This window comes from Mesoplodon densirostris, chromosome 3 (genome assembly GCF_025265405.1).
Source record: "Mesoplodon densirostris isolate mMesDen1 chromosome 3, mMesDen1 primary haplotype, whole genome shotgun sequence".
In the NCBI taxonomy this organism is placed as follows: Eukaryota; Metazoa; Chordata; class Mammalia; order Artiodactyla; family Ziphiidae; genus Mesoplodon; species Mesoplodon densirostris.
In genome coordinates, this window is record NC_082663.1 from 44,397,248 (window position 1) to 44,425,170 (window position 27,923).

A 27,923-nucleotide genomic window follows, 5' to 3' on the forward strand; every position below is an offset into this window, starting at 1 on the left:
AGCTCTGGAGAGAAATAAATGCAAGTGAATAAGCAGTCAAAATCAGTAAGGTTAATAGGTTTGGGAAATACAGAAACATCTATTACTAATCCTTTCATCCTTTCTTTTCTTTCTTTCTTCTATGCTCTTATAACACTCAGGGTCTCAGCAGGAAAAAGATGGAAATTCCAATTAGAATTTAATTCAAGGAGGGTTTACTATAGGAAGTATGGGCAGAGTGTATAGGCAATACTCTGGGGCTTCTAGGTGCTACCACCTTTAGATCCAAAGGGATGAGAGGCGGTAACAGAACCTGGAAGAACAGGGTCACAAAGGGTTAACTTGAGAGGAGCAGTGACCTCAGGTTGAGACAGGAAAGCTCCAGGGAGGAAGCAGGGAAAATAAATATGCTGATCTCACTTCTCTCTCTCCTCTAGCCAGGACCCCTCCTCCCATTAGCTAGGAACTCACTAGGAAACTAGAGAGAACCAACAGATAAAATCCATACAGGTCAGCATCTCCAGACAAAGAGTAGGGTGGAGAAGGGTAGAGTGTAGATCTAGATAGGCAAATGGAAGATATCCAGCCCAATTAAGAAAAACAAAAGCTATCTTTGTAGATAAACTTGGTTTTCAAGAAATAAAGACAGAGATAAATAACAGGTTCTCTCTACCACTCTGAGATTTCAACACTGAATACCAAATAGGTGTCGAGTCTTTTTTGTACCAATGAATTAAGATTCTATGATATTAAAAAATATTTTGAAGAACTTTTGGTATGTATCCTTTCTGTACAATCCTCATGTACAACATGAAGCATTAATCCATTTTGGTTTGTTGCTTTTTCTGATTGTATTCTGAGCCCTTTAGATAAGTGGAATGGAGGACAGCAGTAGGAAGGTCATGGGCTCAATTCCCTTCTAAGCTCATTATTGCAACCAGAGAAACAAAGCAAAAGCATTCTGTTAGTGATAAATGGAGTTACAACAAAGAATAGTATTGGGAGCTCAATGCTATGATGATAGCCTTTTGAAAAGCTCCAAGTACTTCTTTTGCTGATAGCATCATCTTTGAGTACACTGTCCTTTTCCTTTTCGGTCTTACAATCCCTTCCTCATGAGTTGGCAAACTTTCTATAAAGGGCTAGATTGTAAACATTTTAGGCTGTGGGCCAGACGGTCTCTGTTGCAACTACTCAACTCTTTCTATGTAGCACAAAAACTGTCAGAGACAATATGTAAACAAATGTGTGTGGCTGTGTTCCAAGAAAACTTTATTTACAAAAACAGATGACAGGCTGAATTTGCTAACTCCTGCTCTACCTTATCTGCATAATCTCTTCATTTTTACTCCTCTACTTAATCTACTTCCTGTTATTTGTGGTCCTTTCACCTCTTGTCAAAAATGCTATACCCTATCATCCTGCATCACTTCCATATTTCACTTAAAAGCTACTCTACTGAGCAAAACTGTATTTTCTATCTGGCTGTCTTCCTGTTGGTCCTTGCTTGAGATACAGGATCTAGAAAAGGTGTCAAGCAAAATACTTCACATAACCAGAAACTTAAGACATTCAGAAAATGATTGGGATTTTTAGGTTAGTGGGTTGCAAGAAAGACTTTGAATAAACAGTAACTTTCAATTTACCTGGTTCCAAGTTGAGGCATCTCTGGTCCTATATTGAATGTTATATTTCAGTCTTATAAAACTCTTAATACTTGAGTTGATCCATGTCAATTTTAAAATACTAGACAGTTCCTCTGAGTTGCTGACTGATAAATTATGTGGTGGATTGGGCTTCACTGAAGAAATAAAATAGATCCAATAGATTATAACTTCTTATACAAAGTCAAATATACTCTTTAGATTTTATTTCACAGTATTCTTTTATTCTCACCAAATGAAATAATTTCTCTAAAAGCAATGCTATGCCATACTATTATAATGGAAAGGAAAGGCTCCTAAAGAAACTCTAGTTTTCTTCCTTGTCAGCTTATTATGTGTGTTAATCTTTTCAGGTTCAGATATTAAAAGACAGTTAAGTATTTATGATATATGAAATTTAAAAAAGAATAAAAATGGAACATGTATCTTATGATTACAATGCTATAAAATGTTTGATATTTGGACAAATACCAGAAGATAATAGTCAAAGTGAAAACAGCTGTGAGTGTGGTTGGATTATGGATATTTTTCTTTTTCCAAATTATTTTTAATGCTGTTGATAAAGTGAATTTGTAAAAGTCACTAAGATAAAATAAATGCTTGTTTCTACATTAATTTAACTTAAAACTAATTTATAAACCACTGTATATTCTAATAAATTCTCAAATTTAGGTTTATAACTACCTTTATCTACAGGATCAAAATTGATATGATCTGAGGTAACGTTCCCAAGAGCATTCTCTGCTTCCACCCAGACTTCAATGTTAACAAAATACACAGGAGAATAATCAACAGTACATGAGGTGCGGGTGTCACGTTTTGCTTTACAATCATCAAACTTCTCTGTTGCCCTAAATACAAAAATGGTAGAATCAGTCATTAAAAATAGATTTGAAAAAATTAGAGTGAAAAAGGTTATTGAAAAGAGTTTGCTGAGACCCAGATTATTATAGCTTAGAATAAAAAAGTTAATTCCAATAAGTTTAGAATAAACTGTTGAACACTAAAAACAAAATTTGTTAAAAGTTCACCTGTTTTTCTTTAAAACTAAGTTTGATCTATATCTTAAAACACAAAATTATTTTCAAAATTTTACTCCGAGAACATTTAGAACATTATGCTCTATCCCCATTGACCTTTCTCTAAAAATTATTCATTTCCTGTGATATTAGTACTGTTTCTTTCCTTTCCTGAAACAAAATCTTTACTGTACCAGCAATGTCTTTCTTTAAGCACAGTATGCTAGGAGGTGATAGGGTAGGGATAAGAATTTCTATCACCCCAGAAAATTCCTTCAATCCCTTTCCAGTCAAACCCTGGCAACCACTTTCTGATTTCTATCACCATGTAAGATTTCAAGTGATGTGACTATATTTACTCACATATGTTTAAATTATGTATCAATTAAGAATATTTATATATATACTTGCTATTTTTTAAAACAGAAGGATACATCAAAACCAAACCAAAACAGGTAACTTCTAGAGCAGCAGCCCCCAACCTTTTTGGCACCAGGGACCAGTTTCGTGGAAGACAATTTTTCCACAAACCGGGGGTGGGGGGGTTGGTTTCAGGATGACTCAATCACATTACATTTATTGTGCACTTTATTTCTATTATTATTACAATAATATATAATGAAATAATTATACAACTGGAGCCCCGAGCTTGTTTTCACTTGTCACTCACTGATAGGGTTTTGATGTGAGTCTGCAAGCAGTTGGTTTATTATGGTCTCTGTGCAGTCAAACCTCTCTGCTAATGATAATCTGTATTTGCAGCCGCTCCCCAGCACTAGCATCACTGCCTCAGCTCCACCTCAGATCATCAGGCGTTAGATTCTCGTAAGGAGCTCGCAACCTAGATCCCTCGCATGTGCAGTTCACAGTAGGATTTGCGCTCCTATGAGAATCTAATTCTGTCGCTCATCTGACAGGAGGTGGAGCTCAGGCAGTAATGCGAGTGATGGGGAGTGGCTGTAAATACAGATGAAGCTTCGCTCGCTTGACTGCTGCTCACCTCCTGCTGTGCGGCCCGGCTCCTAACAGGCCACAGACCCCGTCCGTGGCCTGGGGGTTGGGGACCCTTGCTCTAGAGGAAGGGAGGAAATAAGGTAAAGGACACAGGGAACAGAGACCTCTGTGAACATATCTTGTCTTAGAAATTTGTGTGGGTTAATTTATTATTTTACACAACGAAGAAAATTCTTAAAAACCGAAAGCAAAGGGCTTCCCTGGTGGCGCAGTGGTTGGGAGTCCACCTGCCGATGCAGGGGACACAGGTTCGTGCCCCAGTCTGGGAGGATCCCACATGCCGCAGAGTGGCTGGGCCTGTAAGCCATGGCTGCTGAGCCTGCGCATCCGGAGCCTGTGCTCCGCAACAGAAGAGACCACAACAGCGAGAGGCCCGCATAACGAAAACACACACACACACACACACACACAAACACAAGAAAACACAAAAAAACGAAAGCAAAATGAAGTATATGAATTCTTGTATTGAGTTGGTAGTGTAACACACAGAAAGGAACTATTTCAAGTAACTCTAAAAGAGTAACTTAATTATGTCCTTAGTGAGAGAAAAACAACCTTAAAATTCTTTTTAGTAATCACATTGTTGGTGCTAATATTGGAATTGTTACTCTGTAGCTGTTTTGTTTACTGTGGAATAAAGCAAATGAATAATTATGTTGGTGTTGCTGGGAACTAAGGTTTTCAGCATAGAAGAAAGGCTATGTAGATGTTAGACAGAATTAAGTAAAAACCTATAGTCTGGCTTTTAAATTGGAAATACCAGTATGAGTTCATGATGTATTTTATCTTAAAAACATTCTTAGCTCTTTCCACTGAAAAAGCCTAGAAACAACAACCCAGTAGCAATGAGATTCCCAACACCCAGACTGTAGTCTCTAAATAGTACTTCACACTAACTGGAACCATGACTACTTCAGAAATGGTTGATATTAAGATGAACCTGGAACATCATGTCACTTCAGAAATCAGGAAGCTATCAAAGACTAATGAAGCTGTGTCAAAAGAATAAGCCAATTTGAAAAGTTCCCACTAACCAAAGATGGGACGATTTAAGTTTAAGAAGAATAACAACTGTAATGGATTAAAACACATCAAATATGCTTAAATATGAATCCATAGTGAGGAGAAAAACCCCTTACATCTACCTTTGGAGGATGGTAGGGAACCAACTTATAAAACTGGTTAATAAAGGGAAAATATTAACACCATTTTGCTTCTCTTATATGAACTGTACCTCAGGGTAACCAATAGTTGATGGAGAAAAGCTTTCTTTAAGTATTTCGGGTGAAAAAAAAAAAAAGAAGAAAAGGATAGAATACCATTATTTTGTACCTCATATATAAATAATGATCACTGATGAATGCTCAAACCTTTAAGTGAAAAACTAATGGGAAACAACATGGTTAAATTCCAAAACCATTCTGCTGAGTCATTAATCCTTTCACAAAAAGAGCACATACTTTATGATTCCATTTATATGACATTCTGGAACAGGCAAAAGTCTATAGGGAAGAAATGAGACAAGTAGTCGCCTTGTGGAATGTGGTGAAATAGGGTGGTTGTTGGGATTGACTGGGAAGGGGCATGAGGGTGTAATAGTACAGTAATGTTCTATATCTTGACAGGGGTTTAAGTTAGACAGATGTATATGCACTCGTCAAAACTCACTGAATAATACACTTAAGATATGTAAGTATATCTTGAGAGAAAAATAAATTTTCTTCTTTTCTTTTTTCTTTTTTGGCCACACCATGCAGCTTGCAGGATCTTAGTTCCCTGACCAGGGATCGAACCCGTGCCCCCTGCAGTGGAAGCGTGGAGTCTAACCACTGGACTGCAAGGGAAGTCCCAAGAGATACTGATGCATAAATTTTACCTAAAAACAAAAACGTTCCTGTTTTTGTAAACATCTAGTTAATTAATCTAATTAATGGTGTAAATGCTGAAGTGATTAAGGGTGAAGTACATAAATGTCTGTAACTCACTTTGAAATGCATTAAAAAAAGAGATTGGTAGATGGAGACAAAGATGCACAGATAAACAGGTATGTGATAAAGCAAATCTAGTAAAATGTTAATTGTAGAATCTAGGTAATGAGTATGTATAAACGTTCACTGTAAAATTCTTTCAACTTTTCGTTATGTTTGAAAAAAAACTAATGGGGAATTTTATAATACCCGAAACCATTGCTCAAACTTAGCATAAGAAAAACAATCAAACATTATGTGGTTGTTCCTAATGGAAGTACACATCACTCCTATGAATTATTTTTCAAAAAAAAGAAAAAGAAAATCTGATTAAGAGTCTAGATCTAATGACAAGTTTTAGGAAATAAAGGGACAGAGGAATGTATTAAATAATGTGTAACCATTATTTTAATAACTGAATTGCAAAGAGAAAGAAGAGAGAGAGAGGTGGAAACTACGGTTAAGAGACAAGACATATGAATTGGCAATATATGGTGGTTATTTACATCTTGAACAAATGTAAAAATACATACATATATCTATGAGACAACCGGGAAAATCGGAACACTGATTAAAAATGTGACAATATGAAAGTATGTTCAATTTCATTTGGGTATGTCGTCATGTTTTTTAAAAAAGTGTCCTTATCTTTTAGATAGATGTACTAAAATATTTATGGATATGACGATATGATGTCTAGATTTTCTTTAAAGCAATCTGGGGTGGGGTATATATAAAATAAGACTGGTCATGAGCGGATCATTATTGAAGCTGGATGATGAGCACATGAGGATTTCTTACACAATTCTTTCTACTTTCATGTTTCAGATGTTCTAAAATAAAGAGTTAAATAAAATGTTTAAAACTTTGCATTTAGTATTACTACTTGACAAAATAAAAATTCTAGCACCAAAGGCTAACTTAATAAATTCAATGCATAACAAATTTAAAATAACTTGCCATTCAGATTTTAAAGTGTAGTTTGTTTCCAGGTGCGTTTCCCTTCCAGGATCCCACTGACACATCATTTTCTTTCCTTCGTTCACAATGCAACTCAAATTTTTAGGTTTTTCTGGAGGCACTAAAAGGGAGAAATTAGCAATTTTCAAAAAGCTTTATATTCACAAATAACATGCAATTTATATACTACTCCAGACATTTAAAACAACCTAAATTAGATAGAAAAAAATAAACCCAAGAAAAAAGGACATAATGAAAGACTGGTGACTAAAAAATTAATTTCTTTTCTATTTAAATTCAAATCTTTTCGATAGTAACATACATTTTCTATCATAATTATCATTAATAGGTATGTTTCAAATTAATTTTCTACACAAAATCTACTTTCATTTATAGCTGGATAGCATTATCAACTGACTTCCCCATTAAATGTATTTTAAAATAATATTTGAATGTTAGGAAGAGGCAATTAAATAGAAGTAAAAATGATTCATTTATATTTCTCTCCCTATTGCCTTCCCAAACTCTGCTGGAGGAAAAGCAAATGCCAAAATTATAGTTTTAGGTGATCCACAAATTTGGTAATCCATTCTTGGATCATACTAAGTTTACTTATTTGCCTCAACACGGAAGAAGGACTCTCTCCAGTACTTATTCACCTTCTTTAGGTAGTTGCTTTACACTGCATTTTCTCAGCAACTAAGGGAAATTGAAACTTACTATGAATACAGTCACAGATTTCAATTCAACATTTTTGGGGGGTGTCTAATGTCAAAATAATTTTCCAGAAAACTGACAGATACTTGGCTTTCAGGAAAAATATAAAACTTGTATTACTCTTTAGGTTTTTTGTATATTTGTAATGCAAATGCAGTTCTACTTCTAAGCTCATTAAAAAAAAAAGTCCAAAACTCACTGAGCTGACAGTTTCTGCATTTCATAAAGACCAATAGACAACAGACATTAAAGTTGTAATTCAACAGTCATGACAAAGTCTGAAATAAGAAAAAAGTAAAACACTTACGGCCTGAAATTATTCTGATTCCATAAACATTCTGATCAATCTGTCCAAATGTACGAATGTTGCAAGTGAGTTGAATATTTAATAAAGATATATCTGTAAATGTGACACTAGATGCTGTTCTGTTTATGACAGTATATTGTTCAAAAGGAACAATAACATGGTTTGTTTTCCAGAAAATGTAATTAGCATTCACATGAAAATAATCCATACATTTTTCCTTTAGCACACAAACTGCTGTGAAATTAGAACCAAGTTGTACAACTGAAGATTCAGGGTGGATATGACCACATGGATCTAGAAGTTCTCCTGAAAAGGAACAATAACAGAAAATATAAAAATGGACTGAATTTTTCTAGTACAAAATGATATTCTGTATCAATGCAGTTCCTCAATCTTCATTAAAATATCTCTAAAGACACAAAAAAAGAAGAAACACTGTGAAACTTAATATGATCAGAATTTAATGTCTAAATTTGTAAAGAAATATACAAATTATATGGCAGATGGAGCTGAATTAAAAAAAAAAAACCTATGCAAGCGTTAGCCCTTTTTATACTATTTTAACTTTGTTTAGGAAACAGTCTGCCTGCAGCATGATTGATATTTGCTCTGCCCCCAATCCTGTTCCTCGATTCAGACCCAGCATCTAAATTAGACTCTCCAGAAGACAGGCAGTGGTCTCTGCTCTTCGCCAGTCCTGAATTCCTTTGGAGTTGCGAATGGGGGCATGGAAAGATAGTCTACATTGTTCATATATCAAAATCAGACAAAAAGGAAAGAGCAAGGGAGCAGTAAAAAACAGAAAGACTAGAATAAGATGGCCAAATACATTGGTTTTCACAATAAGTATATGGGGTAAAATCTCATATTAAAAAACAAAAAATCAAATTGTATAAAAAATTAAAATACAACCATATGCTTTACCTATCACCTACTCCATGTTGATGACATCTAAACCCCTGTCTCTGGCTCTAACTTCCTAAGTTTTCAATGGCTTATAAGACATCCACCCGAGATATTCTGTAAGTACTTTAAAATGAACATGTCTAAAGCTATATGCATCATAGTCCCTTCCAAATTTACTCTTTCTTATTCTTATTTCTCTACCTCTGCTAACAACACCACTCCCATCCAGCCATCTAGGCCGGATAACCTTGTAGTCCCCTCTCTCTAATTAGCTTCCTCCCCTGAGTCTTCTGTATTCTTAGTATGTATATCAACCTCTTCTCATCAACCCTATTTTGGCTGCTGGTGCTTAGGCCATCATATTATACCACAATCTGACCTCCTTCTAGTTCATCTTACGTACAGCTGCCAGAGTTACTGTTCAAAAATGAATATGCCATTTCCCTATTTTAAATTATTTAATGGCTATCTATTACGATCAGAATAAAATTCTCAAATATTTGGCATGATTCTATTCTCTTTCTCTATTCTCACTGTCTAGAAACTTAAGGCAGCTTTCTCTGGTGAATCCCATTTACCAACGGGATGTGAAGTTCTATCTGAGCTTCAATTTCTTCACTCGGAAAATGAAGTTAATAATGGCTATCTTTTTTTTTTAATTTATTTTTAACATCTTTATTGGAGTATACTTGCTTTACAATGGTGTGTTAGTTTCTGCTTTATAACAAAGTGAATCAGTTATACATATACATATGTTCTCATATCTCTTCCCTCTTGTGTCTCCCTCCCCCCCACCCTCCCTAATAACGGCTATCTTGAAAAGATTTTTGAGATCAGAAATTAGTTATGTAAAGAACCTACTACAACGCCTGGTATTCAACAGGCCTCCAATAAATGGTAGCCTATCATCATTACTACTACTCTCCAGAGACAAGTAATCTAGTCACATTGATGGGGTCTGGAAGGGTCTCTTAGAGGTGACTAGTTCTAGCAGTTAAGGTAGAAGACATACAGAATCAGAGAATTACGAAACTGAGAAAAACCTTGGAGATCATTTACTTCAACACTTTATTTTATAAAGAACACTGAGATACTTTTACCGAGTCAACCTCAAGTATCAGGCAGATTCTTCCAATTCCCAACTTGGTCCCAAGTTAGACTGCACAAAGGATCAAACTACTTTAAAAAGCTAAACAATTATCTTCTTATTCCACACCTCTCATAAAACCCATAAGGCCCAGAGTCAGAATATTTATTTCTTTGTTTCAAAACCTATGATGTGGCCTATTTACATGACCTTGCCATTATTTATACACATCTATGGCAAGTCCCAGTGCACAAACTACTCTAAATTTCTATCTTGTGGCATACTAATAGGTTACCTTGTGATACTGAGCCAGTCCTTAAAACTCCCTTGACCTTACTTTATTCCTTGGTAAAATCATTCCTGTTTTACTTTCTCTATAATATTTAGAGGGAACAGTACCTATGAAATATACTTCAGAGTACTAAAGAACATTAAGACACAACCAGAGACTAAATAACAATTTTTAATCACATAGAATAAGAGAAATACTAGAAATGGGCAAACGTTCCAGTTTTCAAAGTGAAACACAGGCTCACTGAAACCACCCCATACCAAACTAAACCCATTTTTATAGGCTACTTGAGATCAAATTTTAAAAAGAGAGTATTTTAATTTAAATAAAGGTATTTAATAAAGTTAGTTGGGATATTCATGTAGTCAAGATGAAGAACTGTGGATTAGAATATACTATAACAGATATTAGGGGCTTTCCTGGTGGCACAGCGGTTAAGAATCAGCCTGCCACTGCAAGGGACACAGGTTCGAGCCCTAGTCTGGGAAGATCCCACATGTCGTGGAGCAACTAAGCCCGTGTGCCACAACTACTGAGCCTGTGCTCTAGAGCCCATGCGCCACAACTACTTAAGCCCGTGCACCTTAGAGCCCGCGCTCCACAACAAGAGGAGCCACCACAATGAGAAGCCCATGCACCACAATGAAGAGTAGCTGCCACTCGCTGCAACTAGAGAAAGCCCGCGTGCAGCAACGAAGACCCAATGAGGTCAAAAATAAAATACATAAAATAAATAAATTTATTTAAAAAACCAAAAACAAAACAGATATTAGAATGAACATTATGAAACTGCTGATATTTAGCTATTCTTGATCTACAAAAACAGAAATTTCATAGCTTCAAACTAATAGATTTTTAATTGGTCAATTACTCATACATAAAAAAATCACTGACTAAAAATATCAATGAGAGGGAGACTTAAGTAGTATGCTGAAGTGCCTGCCCTCAGTCCTTGGGGCAGACTGTATTTTCCAACAAAGGTCATACCTATATATGTGTCCCATTGCACATGCTCAGCTTACAAAGTGACTGATACTCCTTCTACAAAGAAATGGGGTCTGTATTCCCCTCCTGTCCTCAGATCTGTAAGGGTGCTTATGCCTGCTCCAGCCAACAGAGTGTGCTAAGTGACTTCCAAGGCTAGATCATCAAAAAAATACAACTTCTGACTAGCTCTCTTTTTCTCTTGGGACATTTGCCCTTGGAACCCAGCCACATGCAAGGAAGCCAAGGGCACGTGGAGAGACCACGTGTGGTATTCTGGCCAAGAGCCTCAGCAAAGCCCACAGTCTACAGCCAGCATCAACACCAGACATATAAGTAAATGAGCCTTCAGATGATTCCAGCCCCCGATCTTTGAATATTTTAGCTGAGGCCCCAGACATCAGAGCAAAGAAGAATCAGTCTGACTGTGCCTGTCTGTATTCCTGACCCACATAAACCATGAGAAATAATAAGTAATGTCATTTTAAGGCCTGAAGTTTTAGAGTAATCTGCGTGGCAGCAATAGATAATGTAGTCCTGTTATTTTCAACACTTTCATCAACAACTTGGGGGAAAACAGAGAGAGAGACAGAGAGAGAGACACACACACATTTATCAAATCAGCAAAGGACAAGACTATAATGGATTGCCAACAATTTGGATGATAACATTAGGATTCAAAATTATGTTGAAAGATTAGACTGATAGGCTAATGGATTTTGCAAGAGAGAAAATTATCTCCTATTTAGGTTGATAAGAAATAAATATGTGAGGGAGAAATGGCTTAAAAGGTAACTCATGTGAAAATGATCTGAGAGGGCTTCCCTGGTGGTGCCGTGGTTAAGAATCCGCCTGCCAACGCAGGGGACACGGGTTCGAGCCCTGGTCCGGGAAGATCCCACATGCTGTGGAGCAACTAAGTCCGTGCGCCACAACTACTGAGCCTGTGCTCTAGAGCCTGCGAGCCACAACTACTGAGCCTGTGCGCCACAGCTACTGAAGCCTGTGTGCCTAGAGCCCGTGCTCTGCAACGAGAAGCCACCGCAATGAGAAGCCCACGCACCGCAACGAAGAGTAGTCCCCGTTTGCCACAACTAGAGAAAGCCCGCGTGCAGCAACAAACACCCAACGCAGCCAAAAATAAATCAAATTTAAAAAAAAAGATGTGAGAATTTTCACTGACTGGTAGGTAGCTTAACATGAAACTATGGTGTATCTTAGTGGGCAAAAAACTATGTTGCTTTAATAAAAATAATGTTCAGATCAAAGTATGTAATAAAATCACTATACTCAGACCATGTCTAGTTCTGATACATTTATTTTTTCTTAAGTGCATTTTATTCAATAATAATAATAAAATAATAAATATATAAAATAATAATAAATATATTATTACTATCCTTTTAAATAATTCTTACTGTGGGCCAGGCACTGCCCAAATGCCTCCTGTGTATTAACTCATTTAATTCTCACAATAACCCTAGGAGTTACGGACCGTTATTATCCCCATCTTACAGATCAGGAAACTGAGACATAGATTAAGTGACTGGCTAAAGTTTCATAGTTGCTAAGTAGGAGAGGTGGGATGGTATTATATTTTAAATGTGATATGGGAAATTAAGAGAAGAGTCAGGAGGGTAATCAGCACATAGAGATTGGAAGCCAAGTCCTATAAAAGAATAATTAGGTAAATTTAGTTTGGGGAAGAGAGGGGTTATAGACACAGAAAAGCAGTCCTTCAATACTTGAAGAGTTGAACATGGGAAAGGAAAGTGGGCCTACTATAGAAGGATTTCTAGGATTAATGAGAAAAAGTTACAAGGAAGAAAATTTGGGTTCAAGACTAGGAAAGACTTAAATAAGGAAAAATTTCAACATAAGGTTTGTATAATTCAACTGTTTAAAAAGAGGCTGCATTCTTGAACTTGAAGAGGGTTTGACTTAGAGCAGTGCTTCTCAAACTATCTGTGGTGAAGGATCAGTTTAGGTTTTCTTCTCCCAATCTTTCACAAACTTATACTTTTGTTTTATATTCATGTTCAGTGGGACAAGTCCACTGATCACATGCTTGGATGTCACGGCTATGTCAAATTGTTAAAAGAGTTTCTAAACATTTATTCTTAATTTCTGTACTCATCTCATTGTGGACCAAAAACAACCAGTTCTCAAACAGGCTGTGGACTAGTATGAGCAGTACTGCTCTAGGTGACCTCTTTATTCTGTTATCACAATCACACTGCTGCTCAGTGACACCTCTGGAGTGAAGGTTAAGGAGTGAAGTGCTAAAAGTAACAAATTTCCTATTTCTTTATTTATAAAAACAAACAAAATAAACCCCTTTTTTCCTTCTCTACGTTAAAGTTACTGTTAGTATAGCTAAACAGGATTTAGGATTACTGAGTAATTGAGTGTTTCAACTCAAATTATACAAATTATAATTTATCAAGAGTATTTTTTACTTCTTAAATTCATTTTTAAGACAACATCATTCTCTCAATAATGATCCTAGAAAGAATAAATATATAAGCATAATTAATTATTCAACATAAGCTTAATTATGTAATTATACAAAAATACACAAACCTAATTTGTGGGGTTGGGAGGTAGTATATTTCATGAACCTTACCTACAGATTCAGTGGTGAGGAAAATAAACACGGCTTGCACTATCCAAGTTTGCAATGTCAACATCTTGCATAGATATTTCTGTAAAAGACACATGTAATATTATTTTAAATATTTTTACTCTTACTACACATAATAAATTCAGACAATTTCTAAAGCTCTTTTGTTTCCATTGTATAGCTGTTTTCTAAAAGGTGGTAAAATCCTTATGAGAACGCAGAAAACAAGTTGAAGTCTTCAGAATATTTTTCTTTATTCCCACTAAAGTTATGGCTACATAAAATATTACTGGGAAACAATTTATACTTTAAGGTTAATTAAAAGAGCAATTCTGTTTCCGTATTATGAAGTCTTGCACTATTAGTAAATACTCTGTGAGACTGAGAGCTTCAGAGAGACAAAATTCTACATGGCAAAACCCAGCATTAGCAACTTCAAAAGATAATCGACAAAATGGGGGAAAGAGTTTGTAATTCATAGCCTGACCAAAAATATCTCCTGACATAAGAAGAATGCCTACAAATCACTAAAAAAAATTCCAACACCTCATCTTGCCTGTTTAGAAGAAAACAGGCAAGATGAGCTGAACAGGCAGTTTATAGAGAAGGAAATACAAGTAACTCAAATATATGAAATAATACTTTCAACCTCACTCATAGTGAGATACAAATTAAAACAACCCAGACAGGAATGCAAGATGATACAGACACTTTGGAAAACAATCTGGCAGTTCTGTACCAAGTTAAAAGCACATGATAAGCCTCAGCATTGACACTGACAATTATATGAAGTTCAAAAACAGGCTAACTTAATCTATGGGGATAGGTCAGAATAGTGGTTCTCTTTTGGAGGGAAGGTGGTGGGAGGACAGAAGGGAGCATTCTGGGATACTGAACATGAGCCGTACACTTATGATTTGTGAACTTTATTGTATACAAGTTGTAGTTAGTAAAAATAATAAAACAAACAAAACGATTGCAATATCATTCTCACCTTGAATACTGGCAAAAATATAAAAACTAAAAAGTTACCAACAGCGTTATGAGAATATGACATAAAGGCATTCTCATACACTGCCAGTTATAAACTGGCATAACCTTCCCATCAAATTGTACACCTAAAACTATGAATTTTATTGTTTGTAAATGAGACCTCAGTTAAAAACAAAAACCCTACCCAGACAAGGTGTATGGCCAATTTTGCGCTATCAGTCAAAATTAAAGTACATGTACGTTTGAATCTAATGATTCTACTTCTAGTATGTTATCCTATGAATATGGGCAAAACAACACATGTACAAGGTTATTCACTACAGCATTCTTTTCTTTCTTTTTTTTTTTTTTTTTGCGGTACGCGGGCCTCTCACTGTTGTGGCCTCTCCCGTTGCGGAGTACAGGCTCCGGACACGCAGGTTCAGCGGCCGTGGCTCACGGGCCCAGCCGCTCCACGGCATGTGGGATCCTCCTGGACCGGGGCACGAACCTGTGTCCCCTGCATCGGCAGGCAGACTCTCAACCACTGCGCCACCAGGGAAGCCCTACAGCATTCTTTTTAATAGTAAAAAGCTGAAGCAACCTAAATGTTCATGAATAGGGGACTAGGTAAATTATGGCATATCCAAACACAGTATACATGTAGTCATTAAAAAAATGTACAGATATAGAATCATATCTAAAATACATTGCTAAGGTATACAACAGTGTATTTGTTATTTATGGGCAAAAACACAACAAAAAAGGCAAAACATATACTCATTTCCTTATATGTGCATAAAACATCTCTAGAAGGATAAAAATTCAAATACTGGCTGCCACTGGCTGTTTGAGACACTAGAGTGGGAGGGAGACTCTACAGTGTGCTCTTTGTACCTTTTCCAATGTTGTACCCTGTGGCTTCAGTAGAAAATAGAAAATAAATATAATTTAAATAAAAAGTACTTAATGTGTATCTCTCTAAGATAAAACTACTAACTTCTTGATGAGGGCTTCATAGTACTACACTTGAAACATAGTATCATTTTACAAAATATAAATACTTTTATACTCCCTAACCAGGTAACAGTCACTCTATAACAAAATAATTTGATAATGAATTGTTTAGACTGTCTCAGGTAAAGCTATAAAAGAACTAAGTTGCAGGATGCATTTTCCTCCACCTATTTTATTCCTTACTTCCCAACTTTAAATAGTCCCAGAGTAGAAAAATCTACCACATCATTCAACTGTTCATCAAAACAACAGAAAAGAAAAATATCTGAGCGTGTTGGTAGAGTGGTATGTGGTCATGTCATCCTGACCACCTACCCTACCAAGTACCTTGTTCACACTGTAGAGAGGTTTCTTTATAGTTCTGAAAACTGGCAATCTTTCTATTTATGTACTATAGTCTTATAACAAAACTCTGAAACAAGAAGTCCCATGAAAGTTTGATTACTTCAAAGCAATTAGATTTATGTGAGCAGTGCCATGAAACACAAGTAAAAGGAAAAACAGGCAAAGGTAGGTTTCGCATTTTAACAGTTAGAAAGTAATGTTTCCTACTTTTTAAAGGATTGTCATTGAAATGTGATAAAGGAACATCTATTAAGGAACTTGATGTTATAGTCCAAACCTAAGAGATGGAGACACAATAGTATTGATACTATCTAAAATATTATATGCAATATAGTCCACTTCATTTGGGGGCTTATCTTGTTTTAAAATTGATTGAATTGATAGTACTCTGCTTATTTTTCCCCTTTCATTCTGTTGACAGCAGATAATCAATTTAAAATTCTATTATTAGCACTATCCTTTCTCCTCATCTCTTGCAGAATATTCTATGCATATATTACAAGCACATATTGTATATACTGATTTTCCTTGAAATTTGCATGTTATTTTGGAAGGTTCTGTGAAGCCAAAACATGACCACTAACCACAGATACAGGAAAGGATTTTTCCAAGAACTAAGCGGTTGTTCTACAGCAGCAATTCCTCAACTATGGTGGTTTCAATATGGTAATGTGTTGAAAGGAGGCATAAGATGCATCATAGGGCTTCCCTGGTGGCGCAGTGGTTGAGAGTCCGCCTGCCGATGCAGGGGACATGGGTTCGTGCCCCAGTCCGGGAAGATCCCACGTGCCGCGGAGCGGCTAGGCCCGTGAGCCATGGCCACTGAGCCTGCGCATCTGGAGCCTGTGCTCCGCAACGGGAGAGGCCGCAGCAGTGAGAGGCTCGCGTACAGAAAAAAAAAAAAAAAAAGATGCGTCATAAATAATTCACTACTATTAATGTTAAAGTAACAAAGTTTATGGATGATTTAGCTAAAAAACTAGAACAAATCCAAAGCTATCCTTATAGCTGTTTGTTCTTACTTTAATTTCCATGGATGTTTTAAGTGGGAGAAAAAGTAGTGGAGTTTAATTGTTAAAAATTTAATAGTTTAACCCTTTATAAATTATTTTTATTCCTATGGATTGTAATTTTTGAGTTTTTTCCCCTTTTAATTTGATAAAAAATTAGGATAGAATGAAAAAGAATAATAAATTTAGATTTACGTTGCATGTGAGGAAGACTGTCAGTATAAACCTTATTACTATAGAAACAGTACTACTATAACTGTAGAACAGTAGATGAATTACGACTGCCAAATAGAAGGCAAAGTAATATTTGTTGAATAAATAAGCTGAGCAGGGATCAGGATGGGGAAATTTCAATATGGTACCTTTTACATCATGTCATACACAGTAGTGTTATTATGGATAAATTCGCAAAAAGTCAGTCATGCCTACATTAACTGATTATCAAATTAATTATTTAGAAAGTTATCCAACTCTGGGCTTCCCTGGTGGCGCAGTGGTTGAGAATCTGCCTGCTAATGCAGGGGACACGGGTTCGAGCCCTGGTCTGGGAAGATCCCACATGCTGCGGAGCAACTAGGCCCGTGAGCCACAACTACTGAGCCTGCGCATCTGGAGCCTGTGCTCCGCAACGGGAGAGGCCACGACAGTGAGAGACCCGCGCACCGCGATGAAGAGTGGCCCCCGCTTGCCACAACTGGAGAAAGCCCTTGCACAGAAACGAAGACCCAACACAGCCAAAAATAAAAATAAAATAAAAATTAAAAAAGAAGGCTCAACATTAAAAAAAAAAAAGTTATCCAACTCTGTTCTATTCCATTAGTACTAATCATGAATTCATAATAACTAATACTTGTATACTATTTCACATTACACAAATTGCTTTCATGTAAGTTATTTCACTTGATTCTCCCAACATCCTAGAGAAGCAGGTGGATAGGGCAGGGATCATTATTTTATTATTTTTTTAAAGTTTTTTTTTTTTTTTAACAGTAGTTTTAAGTTTACAACAAAATTGAAAGGAAGGTAAGGAGATTTCCCACAGACCCTCTGTCCCCACACACGTATAGCCTCTTGCATTATTAACATCACTTCTCACCAGAATGGTACATTTCACCAAAGATGAACCTACACTGACACATTATAGTCACCTAAAATCTCTAGCTTACTTTAGGGTTCACTCTTGGAATTGTACATTCTTGGGTTTGGAAAGGCAGGGATTAATTATTGGAACTTTACAAAAGAAAAAACAAAAATTCAGACAGGGTAAGGTACTTACCCAAATCACAAAATTAGTAAGTGAAAGAGCAGGGATTTGAAACTAAGTCCTCTGCTTCTAAATGTCCTACTCTTCTCGTTGGGTCTCACGGTAGAGAGAGGAGGGTCTTGTTTAGAAAGACAGTTTTGACAAGTTTTTATATGTGTACTTAAATTCCTGCCACCTACTGGTCTCTCAGGTTTTGAGAAAGCATCTCACTTTAGATATCTTCTGAGTTTCAGTATAAAGCACTCCCATAAACACTTGTATAAGAGTATTCAAGTATCCTAGTGTAGTTTTGCTACGTACTTGGAAACATTATTGGCTCCCCCATGCTTAATCCAAACCTCCTTGATATCCATGTATGTCATAGACATGTGAAAGGAACATTTTGTTGAATCTGATAAAAGCAGTTAAAGCAAATCTTACACAAAATCATACCTTTTGTCTTCCACTAGCAGTAAGTTAAGGCTACTGACTCCTCAACCGCCAAATTATTATATGCACACAGATGTAAAAATTCATTTTAAAATCTGCTCAGTATTAGGTTAAATTCTAGCATAAGGAGCGGTCGTTCCTCTTTGAAATGTAACAAGATAACTTCAAACTCAGATAAGGAGTTGAATCCCCCACTATTGTTTCACACACGTTAAACCTTTGATATAATTTAATAACATATAAGAAATTTAATCTATAAAAAGGATATTTTTAAATGCAAAGAAAATACATAATTATTTTAAAACTTTCAAATGAATAGGAACTGACAATATGTCATGTGAAAATCCCCTATAATCCCATCAAGATAACTGTGAACAATTTGGTGTATAATTTTACAAAATTTCTATGTGTATAACTTTATATTGTATAAATATATACTTTATCAGTGTACAAAAATGGGATCACAAAAATGTTCTGTAACTTTTTTTTCCCTTAACACTACATATTGGACATCTTTCTAAGTCAGTACATAAAGATTAATTCCTTGTTACAGCCTTTGCTCAAATTCGCCTTCTCATACAAGTCTTTTCTGACTAGCCTACATTGCATATCCTCCCTTTCCTGTTTTTTCTCACTAGCACTTAACCTTCTAAAATAGGCTGGCAAACATTTCTTGTAAAGGGCCAGATAATAAATATTTTAGGCTTTGTGGGCCTTCAGGTCTCTGTGACAACCAACTAGTAAACTGTTTTTGGAGTGCAAAAGCAGTCAGTGACAGTATGTAAACAAACTGGCATGGCTGAGTTCCAATAAAACTTTATTTATAAAAAGAGAATGCATGCTGGATTTAGTCTGCAGACCATAGTTTGCCAACCCCTGTTCTAAAATACTATTTAATTAACTTACTTTGCTTATAGTCTGTTACGGGTTGAGTTGTGTCCCCGCAAAAGATATGTTGAAGTCCTAACCCCCAGTACCTCAAAATGTGACCCTGTTTGGAAATAAAGCTGTTACAGATGTAATTAGATGTTAAGATGTCATACTAGGGGGCTTCCCTGGTGGCACAGTGGTTAAGAATCCGCCTATCAATGCAGGGGACACGGGTTTGAGCCCTGGTCTGGGAAGATCCCACATACTGTGGAGCAACTAAGACCGTGTGCCACAACTGCTGAGCCTGTGCTCTAGAGCCTGCGCGCCACAACTACTGAGCCCATGAGCCACAACTACTGAAGCCCGCGCGTACAGCCCGTGCTCCACAAGAGAAGCCACCCCAATGAGAAGCCCGTGCACCGCAACGAAGAATACCCCTGCTCACAACAACCAGAGAAAGCCCACACAGAGCAACAAAGACCCAATGCAGCCAAAAATAAATAAATAAATAAATATATTTTTAAATGTCATACTGGAGTAGGGTGGGGCCCTACTATAATATGACTGGTGTCTGCTATGAGACAGAAATACACAGGAAGAATGCCATGTGACAACAGAGGCAGAGATTAGAGTGATGCAGCTGTAAGCCAAGGTATGTCAAGGACTATCAGCTACTATCAGAAGTTATGAAGAGGCAAAGGATTCTATCCAGAGTCTCAGAAGGACTTTTGGTCTCCAGAACCTTAAAAGAATAAATTTGTTTTAAGTTTGTGGTACTCTGTTATAGCAGCTCTAAGAAACTAATACACTGTTTGTGTCCCCAAAATAGAATGTGAGCAGATGAGGTCGGAAATTTTGTACGTTTTGCTCCTTGCTATATTCCTAGTATCTAAAATCATACCTAGCATAGTTTAATTTGGGTCTTTTTCATATCTTCCATAACTCTACTTTTTGAACATATAGAACACAGTTATGGCAACCACTTTAGTGTCTTTGATAATTATAACGTGTCAGCTTTCGGTTAGTTTTGATTAACTGAATTTTCTCTAATACATATATTTTCATGCTTCTTTGCATACCTGGTAATTTTTTATTAAATGTCAGACATTGTGAATTTTACCTTGCTGTGTGTTGGATACTTTTGTATTCCTATTAAAGATTCTTGAACACAGAAGCCTGTCCTGTTCCAGGACACAGTTATTAACTTACTTGAAAACAGTCTGATCCTTTCGGGTCTTGTTTTTAAAGATAAGTTGGGTGGGATTGGAGCAGTGCTTATTCTGGGACTAATTATTCCCTACTACTGACACAAGACCCTTCTGTATACTCTATCCAATGTCTCATGAATCAAGATGGTTTTCAATCTGGCTGGTGAGGACAGGCACAATTCCTAACCCTGTGGAATCATTAAGCACTGTTACCTCTAATCCTTTCATGAGCTTCTTTCTCAGTAGTTTCTTTTTTGTTGTTGTTTTTTGTTTGCTTTGTTTTGGCTGCGCTTCATGGCATATGGGATCTTAGTTCCCTGAACAGGGATCGAACCCACACCTGATGCAGTGGAAGTGTGGAGTCTCAATCACTAGACTGCCAGGGAAGTCCCGGTAGTTTCTTTATATGCATGCACTCAGCTAAATAACTGAAGGGGACTCTGAAGCTTTCAAGAATTCTCTTGTTTCAAGAGTTTCAAGATTCTCCAGTATTCTGTTCTATGAACTCCAGCCATGTTCTTCAATTCAGAGAGTATCCACTGAGCTTAGCCTAGATTTCCCCAACCTCTGACATGGTTTGGAAACTCTCTCAAGGTAGTACGCTAGTTCAATCATAGGATCTACCTCATTTGTTTCCCATCTCACAAGATCATTGCCTTTCATCATCCAGAGTCTAGTGTCTTGATTATCTCTGTATTTTTTCTGTTTTATGGTTGTTTCAGACATGAGGGTAAACCTTATCCTTGTTTCCCCGTTTTGGCCAGAAGTTGCAGAGTCATTTGGATACCAAATCAAACAAGGATTACACAAGAAAACTATTGTCAAACTATTATGAATTGGTGTGAAAAAACCTAAATAAAGCATATGCAAATTTGTTCTAGCAATACATTTAAAAGAAAAAAAAAGCCATAAATACTAACAAGTATTTTGCCTAAAAATACAAGTATGGTTCAACATGAGAAAAGATACCAATGTTATCCGCTATATTTTCTAATAGATTAAAGACAAAAATAACACAATCATTCCACTAGATGCTTGAAAAGCATCTGATAATATTCAACAACTGTTCAGCTACAATTTTTAAATAACAACAAAGTATTAGAAAACTAGACTGAAAGAGACCATCTTTATATTCATGAAGTAGATAAGAGGATGGACTCTGTAATCAGACTGCCTGTATTCAAATTCCAGCTCCTCTATTTTTTGTAAAACATCTTAGGCAAGTTATTTAATATCCCTAATTTTCATTTTCCTTAACTGTAAAATAAGGATAACCCCACCACCTACTTTCATAGGACTTTTGTCAAGATTAAATAAGTCAGGGGAGGGGGAAGGGTAAGCTGGAACGAAGTGAGAGAGTGGCATGGACATATATACACTACCAAATGTAAAACAGATAGCTAGTGGGAAGCAGCCACATAGCACAGGGAGATCAGCTCGGTGCTTTGTGACCACCTAGAGGGGTGGGATAGGGAGGGTGGGAGGGAGACACAAGAGGGAGGAGATATGGGGATATATGTATATGTATAGATGATTCACTTTGTTGTAAAGCAGAAACTAATACACCATTGTAAAGCAATTATACTCCAACAAAGATGTTAAAAAAAAAGATTAAATAAGTCAGTATACACCGAGTGCAGTGTAGTATACATCTGCCATATACTACATACTCAGTAAATGCTAACAGCTTTATCAGTGCAGCTCTTGGTGTTGCTGCCACAGTACTTTATCAGAAACCTATAGTAAACATCATATGTAAAGATAAAAATTAAAGGCATTCCTATTAAGGTCAGGATTCAAACAAGATGCTTGATGTCATCACTTATTCAACATTGTTCTAGAAGGCTTAAACAAAAATATAATAAACAAAAAACAAGATATAAAAATGGAAAAAGAAAAACTTGTAGATGATATGAAAACAAAGAGAATCAAGTAACAAACTATTAGAACCACTGAGAGTTTAACATAACAGCTGAACAAAAGATCACCAAAAAACCCCTCTCTCAGCAATAACCAGTTAGAAAATGTAATAGAAAAAAATCCTATTGGCAATAGCACCAAAAACTAAACTATATCTAGGAAAAACAATTAAATCAGAACAATGCAAATAGTTTATGGAGAAAACTATAAAACTTTACTAAAAAGTTCATTAGTAAGACTTCAATCTCATGGAACAAATATATATATATATATATGGGGGGGAGATATCGGTTCTTCACAAATTAATATATCAATGCAATACAATTTTAATCCAAATTGCAAAGTGGTTTACTTTACAAACCAATTTAAAATTTCACATAAAATATTAGAAAATGGCCAAAAGCCAATTTTCAAAAAGAAAAAAACAGAATACTTGATGTACCATCTATTAAGATATACTATCAAGTTATAGTAATTAAAACATGGCGTTGGCATAGGAATAGAAAATAAAATCAAGTACAAAACAAAAAATACAGAAACAGACCCAAGTATATATAAGAATTTAATATCTTATGGGGAAAAAAGCTACTGGTATCACTGGGGAAATAAAGGACTATTTAATAAATAGTATTGCGACAACTGGCTCCACAAGCAAAAAAATAAAGAGTCCTACTTCATCACAGATACATACACTCCAGATTGATTAAGGACATAAATGCAAAAGTAAAATTGTAGGACTACTAGAAGAAAATACAGAGTATGCTTATGACCTTATAGTTAGAGAAGGTCTTTTACAAATTATCTTTGACTGTTTGAGATCTATGAAAAGGTTTCAAGAGTACTTTGATGACCATCCATGTTCTCACCATAGCTTAAGAAATAAAACATTACAAATATAGTTTAAGCCAAGTAAACAGTTCTTGCCCTTGAGAAATTCAGTTTAGAGAGGTGGAATATGCACAGGGTACTACCGGAGCATAAAGAATACCCAATTCAGACAGGGTCCAGGACAGCCCATCATGAAGTACGAGTAAAGGTTTTCTGGACAGAGACAGTAGCATACACTTGAACTACACACCACCTTTGACTCTGTAACTGTGGATCACCAATGGCACAATCCCAGAGCACGCCAGTCTACAAACCAGAGCTGTGCTGCCGGAAACATTTTGTGTTAGGGAGAGTGCGTAGGGGAACACACACAACAGAACATCCAAACAAAAACAGACTGTGCAGAAGACCAGTATGAAATGCATTATTCAGAAGTAATGATAAAACGAATCTACCTTAGAGCAAAGGGTGAAACTGATTAATTTGGATCAAGAGCAAATGACAATTTGGAGGTTGAATATTCAAATTTTAACAGGGCAACAGATGTATTGTGCTGAAAGGAATGAAGCTCTTGCTATGGGTATGTATACATTCAGCTTTAAAACAATGATCTATACTATAGCCACATTTCAAGAGATGTAGCTTTCTTACTCATGTCAATTGGCTAACACTTCTCATTAAATCTCACTAAGATATACTAGATAGAATAAAAAAGAGATTGTAGCCATTGTGACAATATCACAAGCATTTCTGAAGCATTTCACATTGTTGACCACCTCTGCTTTCTGACTTTCTCATATCTCTTGGTTTCTATGTAACCATATCTTGTGGTTATATTCTTTCCTTTATTTACTTTACTGTCTCCTTCACTGAATTCTCTGCTAGGTTTTATCTTCTGGCTATGAATGTACCCAAAAGTATTTGGCGTCTACTATTCTTTTAAAATACCAACTTCTTCAAAAATGTATGACTTCAACTACTACCTTCACACAAAATAATTTCAAATATTCTGACTGAGATCTTTCTTCTAATTTCAGTTATGTATCATCATCTTGGATATTCTGCCTCTGACTCAAATAAGCTTAACAGGTCTAAAAACAACGTACACATATACACATACTCATGCCCACATAAATACATAAATGCATGCACTTAAAAAAAAATCACAGTACTTTTTTTCCCCCTCATCTAAAAACACTCACCCTTCTTGAATTTCCTACGACGATGGGGTTCATCATTGCCTCTTGCCTATCCATTACATTATAGCTTTTCTCAGTTACAAATCTTATTCAGTCTTCCTTCATGATCCTTCCCACTTGTTTTGTGTTTTCTACCCTCCACCATGACCAACCTAATTTAGGCACTGCTCACCTCAATACTTATAACTGCCTTCCTGCTTCAAGTCTCTTTTTTCCCTCCAAATCATTCTGAACATTATTATTGATAGCTGAAATCTCTCTAAGCATACTTTAAACTTGTCACTCTTTTCCTCAAAAGCTTTTTAAAGAGTGAATAATAATGCCAAATATTTCAGCTATTTAAGAACCTAAAATTTGGTTTCAGTGTGCCTGCCCAATCTATCTTCTTCAATATTTAAATCTATTCTAAAAAAACCAAAACTCTCTACTCTGATTTTGCCCTCAAGCTCTAGAGAAAACAGTGAGCAATCTGGTTTCTACTCTGATCATGCTGAAATTATTCTTGTAGTTTCCCAAATGCAAAGCAAATATTTAAGCTCTTCATTTTACTTGACTTCACCATGCCATACACAATTTGGTCTTACCTTTTATCATGCCCTACCAGCTACCCCTACAGACTTTAAGCTCAAGTCACAGCAAACTACTAGACTTTCTCTAACACACTTTACTATTTCAGAGTTTGGGTTTCTACAAATGCTATTCCCTGGCTCTAGAATGTCTTTCTCCAAACTGTTCTGCACTGTTTATATCTCAGATGAAACATCATCTCTTCTGTGGAATTCCCCCCCACTCCCACAAACATCTTTGCTCCCAATGCACTTGTATACAGTTCCCTAACAGGATTCATAACACTGTATTGTAATTTTTGTTTATATGTCTTGATATCCTGAGAATCTAACATACTCTGAAGCACATAGTGGACAATTAAGAGTGGGTTTTAAAAGACCTTCTGGAATGGCCATATTATTCTAGTTAACTGTCACTCAAGTATACTATATGAAGAGGTAGTATATTTACCATCCTTAGGAGCTCAGATTCTGAAGCCAGGCTGTCTAGGTATAAATTCTGGATCTACCACTTAATAGTCGTGTGGCACTGGGAAAGTTAATTAAGCTCTCTATGCCTGGGTTTCCTTCTTTATAAAAGGAGAATAGTAAGATCTACTTCATAAGGTTATGAAGATTAAATGAATATAAGCAGAGTGTTCAAAACAGTGACTGACAGAAAATAAGCATTACACATATATTGACTATTATAATTACTATACCTTGATTATTTCTGACCCTTTCCACATATACCTCTATTGGAATGGGCTCCTTTCATTTTTCCCTTTATCCAAATCTTACCCAGGTGTCAAGGCTGACCTCTGTTAAATCCTTTGATCCTTTCAACTCTTAAATGGTTACTCCCTAGTTTAAACACCTATAGCATCTTCTGTATCACTCTGCATACAATTAAAACTGCCTTGCATCCTTGTCATTTTTCACAAAATGTCTAACCAATTTCTGTAAACTCTTTGAAGGTCCTAAGGACGACTCATGCATCTTTGTCCGTTCCTACAGCAAGTACTAAGTGCTTAGTATTTGTTATGTAAAATAATAAAGCTCAGTAGAAACTTCAACTCTGATCAAGATGTCTCTGTAATCAAATAAGTGGAGAAGACTGTGAGAACATTCCATGCTTCTCTAAGAGCCAAGCTGCAAATGTATTAGTGCCAGGGAATTCTGACTCCCATTAAAATAAGCTGCTCTGAAACAGCTTCTGGGAGAAAAAAAAAACCCTCCCTACAGAAGAGTTTTGGGGAGTTCTTAAGTTCCCAAACCAAATTGTAGCAGGGGATCCTCTATGAGAAATGTGTTAACACGACACAGTGACTGATTGAGAGTACAGGATTTGCAATTACATAGATCTAGGTTTCACAGGGACCCTGAGCTTCAGTTTCCTTCTCTATAAAGTGGGTATTGTAACACCTACTTCACAGGTATATATGATAATCGACATCCACCCTAACGTTTAACTGAAATGCAAATTCCCTTGGAAAAATTTTAAATAAACTGAAAACACGGCAATTCGTAAATAACTGAACACATTTTTCATTACCTAAGAAAATGTATTAAATTAGCTGTGTATTTATAATATTCTAAATTACCTATGAGAAAATTAAACAAATGTTGTCAATAATATGGAATTGGGATGAAAGAAAAATTGTACTACAAAATTTATCCTCCTTTTCTGACACTTTCTCCATCCTGTGATTTTTTTCTTCCACTTGTGATTAAAAACAAGTGTTCAAAATTGTCCCCAAAGAGAAATATTTGGAAAGCACGATTTAACTTAATAGCAAGTTGGTTCTAATATTGTAGTATTCCAGCTTACAGTTAAAAAATACTTCCAAATAGGAAATTAACATGAATTTAAGAAATTATGATAATGGCGAATAGCTCATATTATGATCTGAGTAGTTTCAAATTAAGAGTTGTTCCAACTTGAAGCTGGCAGTCACACAGTCTAAAGGGTTTGTTTACAGCACTGACTAAACCAAACACTCCGATCTTTTAGACTATTCATCCTGGCATTCTAACAAATAATTATTTTAAAGCAGTATAATCGCTGAAATGCCCAATACTACACAAATTAAACCGAAATGGGTTTCCTTCTGAAGAAAAAAAGAAAAGAAAAGAAAAGAAGTGGCAGGTCTTATTTTTAAGCTGTGATTTTTTTTCAGTTTGAAAAAATACTGAAAAACAGAATCTTGCTACTTGGAATCATCTTTAAACTTGGGGGAGGGGGTGAGAGAATTTAAAAAGACAGAATTCGGTGCCTTTACGATACAGTGGTATGCGGGGCCCATTAGGGCCAGGCCATGTAAGCGATCAAAAGAAGAAAAGAGACATTAGTTTGTTAATTGTATAAGTATGGTGTAACTTTCAGCAACGTTGAAACGTTACCATTTAAGTATGAAAAGATGGCTTTGGGGAAAGAAAATTCACCTCCGAGTTGAAAATGAAGGGTCAAGTGCGGGACTAGTGGAATTTAAGGGGAGATGGAAAGAGGACTGGGGAAAATGTGGGGATTTGGTAACCACAAAGGGGTATGGTCCAGAAGGGCGCGCGCGCGTGTGTGTGTGTGTGTGGTGTTGGAAGTGAGGCTTGTACTTAAATCTACGTGATAAAGTTGTGGAGATCAAATTCGGAGGTGTGGGAACAGGGAGAGGAAGGAATGTGGGGATTTCCAGGCTGGGATAACAAGAAGTTTGGGGCGCGCGCTGTCGGGGCGCCCCTCTCCCGGAGAAGGGTGGCCCCCTCGAGTGCCAGGTCCCCTGGCCGCCCCGACGCAGCCCTC

The 27,923-nt window shown here is 36.3% G+C and overlaps 1 protein-coding gene across 2 annotated transcripts in view; it reads right to left on the reverse strand.

Annotated features, from left to right (window-relative positions):
• Positions 1-27,923, reverse strand: part of IL6ST (interleukin 6 cytokine family signal transducer) — a 49,471-nt gene that overhangs the window by 21,266 nt on the left and 282 nt on the right. For both annotated transcript variants that reach the window (XM_060092895.1, XM_060092896.1), the window contains exons 2-6: positions 13,523-13,601; positions 7,628-7,933; positions 6,604-6,724; positions 2,328-2,494; positions 1,626-1,780 (exon numbers count right to left, since the gene is read on the reverse strand). In XM_060092895.1, coding sequence (XP_059948878.1) covers positions 1,626-1,780; positions 2,328-2,494; positions 6,604-6,724; positions 7,628-7,933; positions 13,523-13,586 — 813 coding nt within the window. In that variant the 5' untranslated portion in view covers positions 13,587-13,601. The remainder of the gene's footprint in view (positions 1-1,625; positions 1,781-2,327; positions 2,495-6,603; positions 6,725-7,627; positions 7,934-13,522; positions 13,602-27,923) is intronic.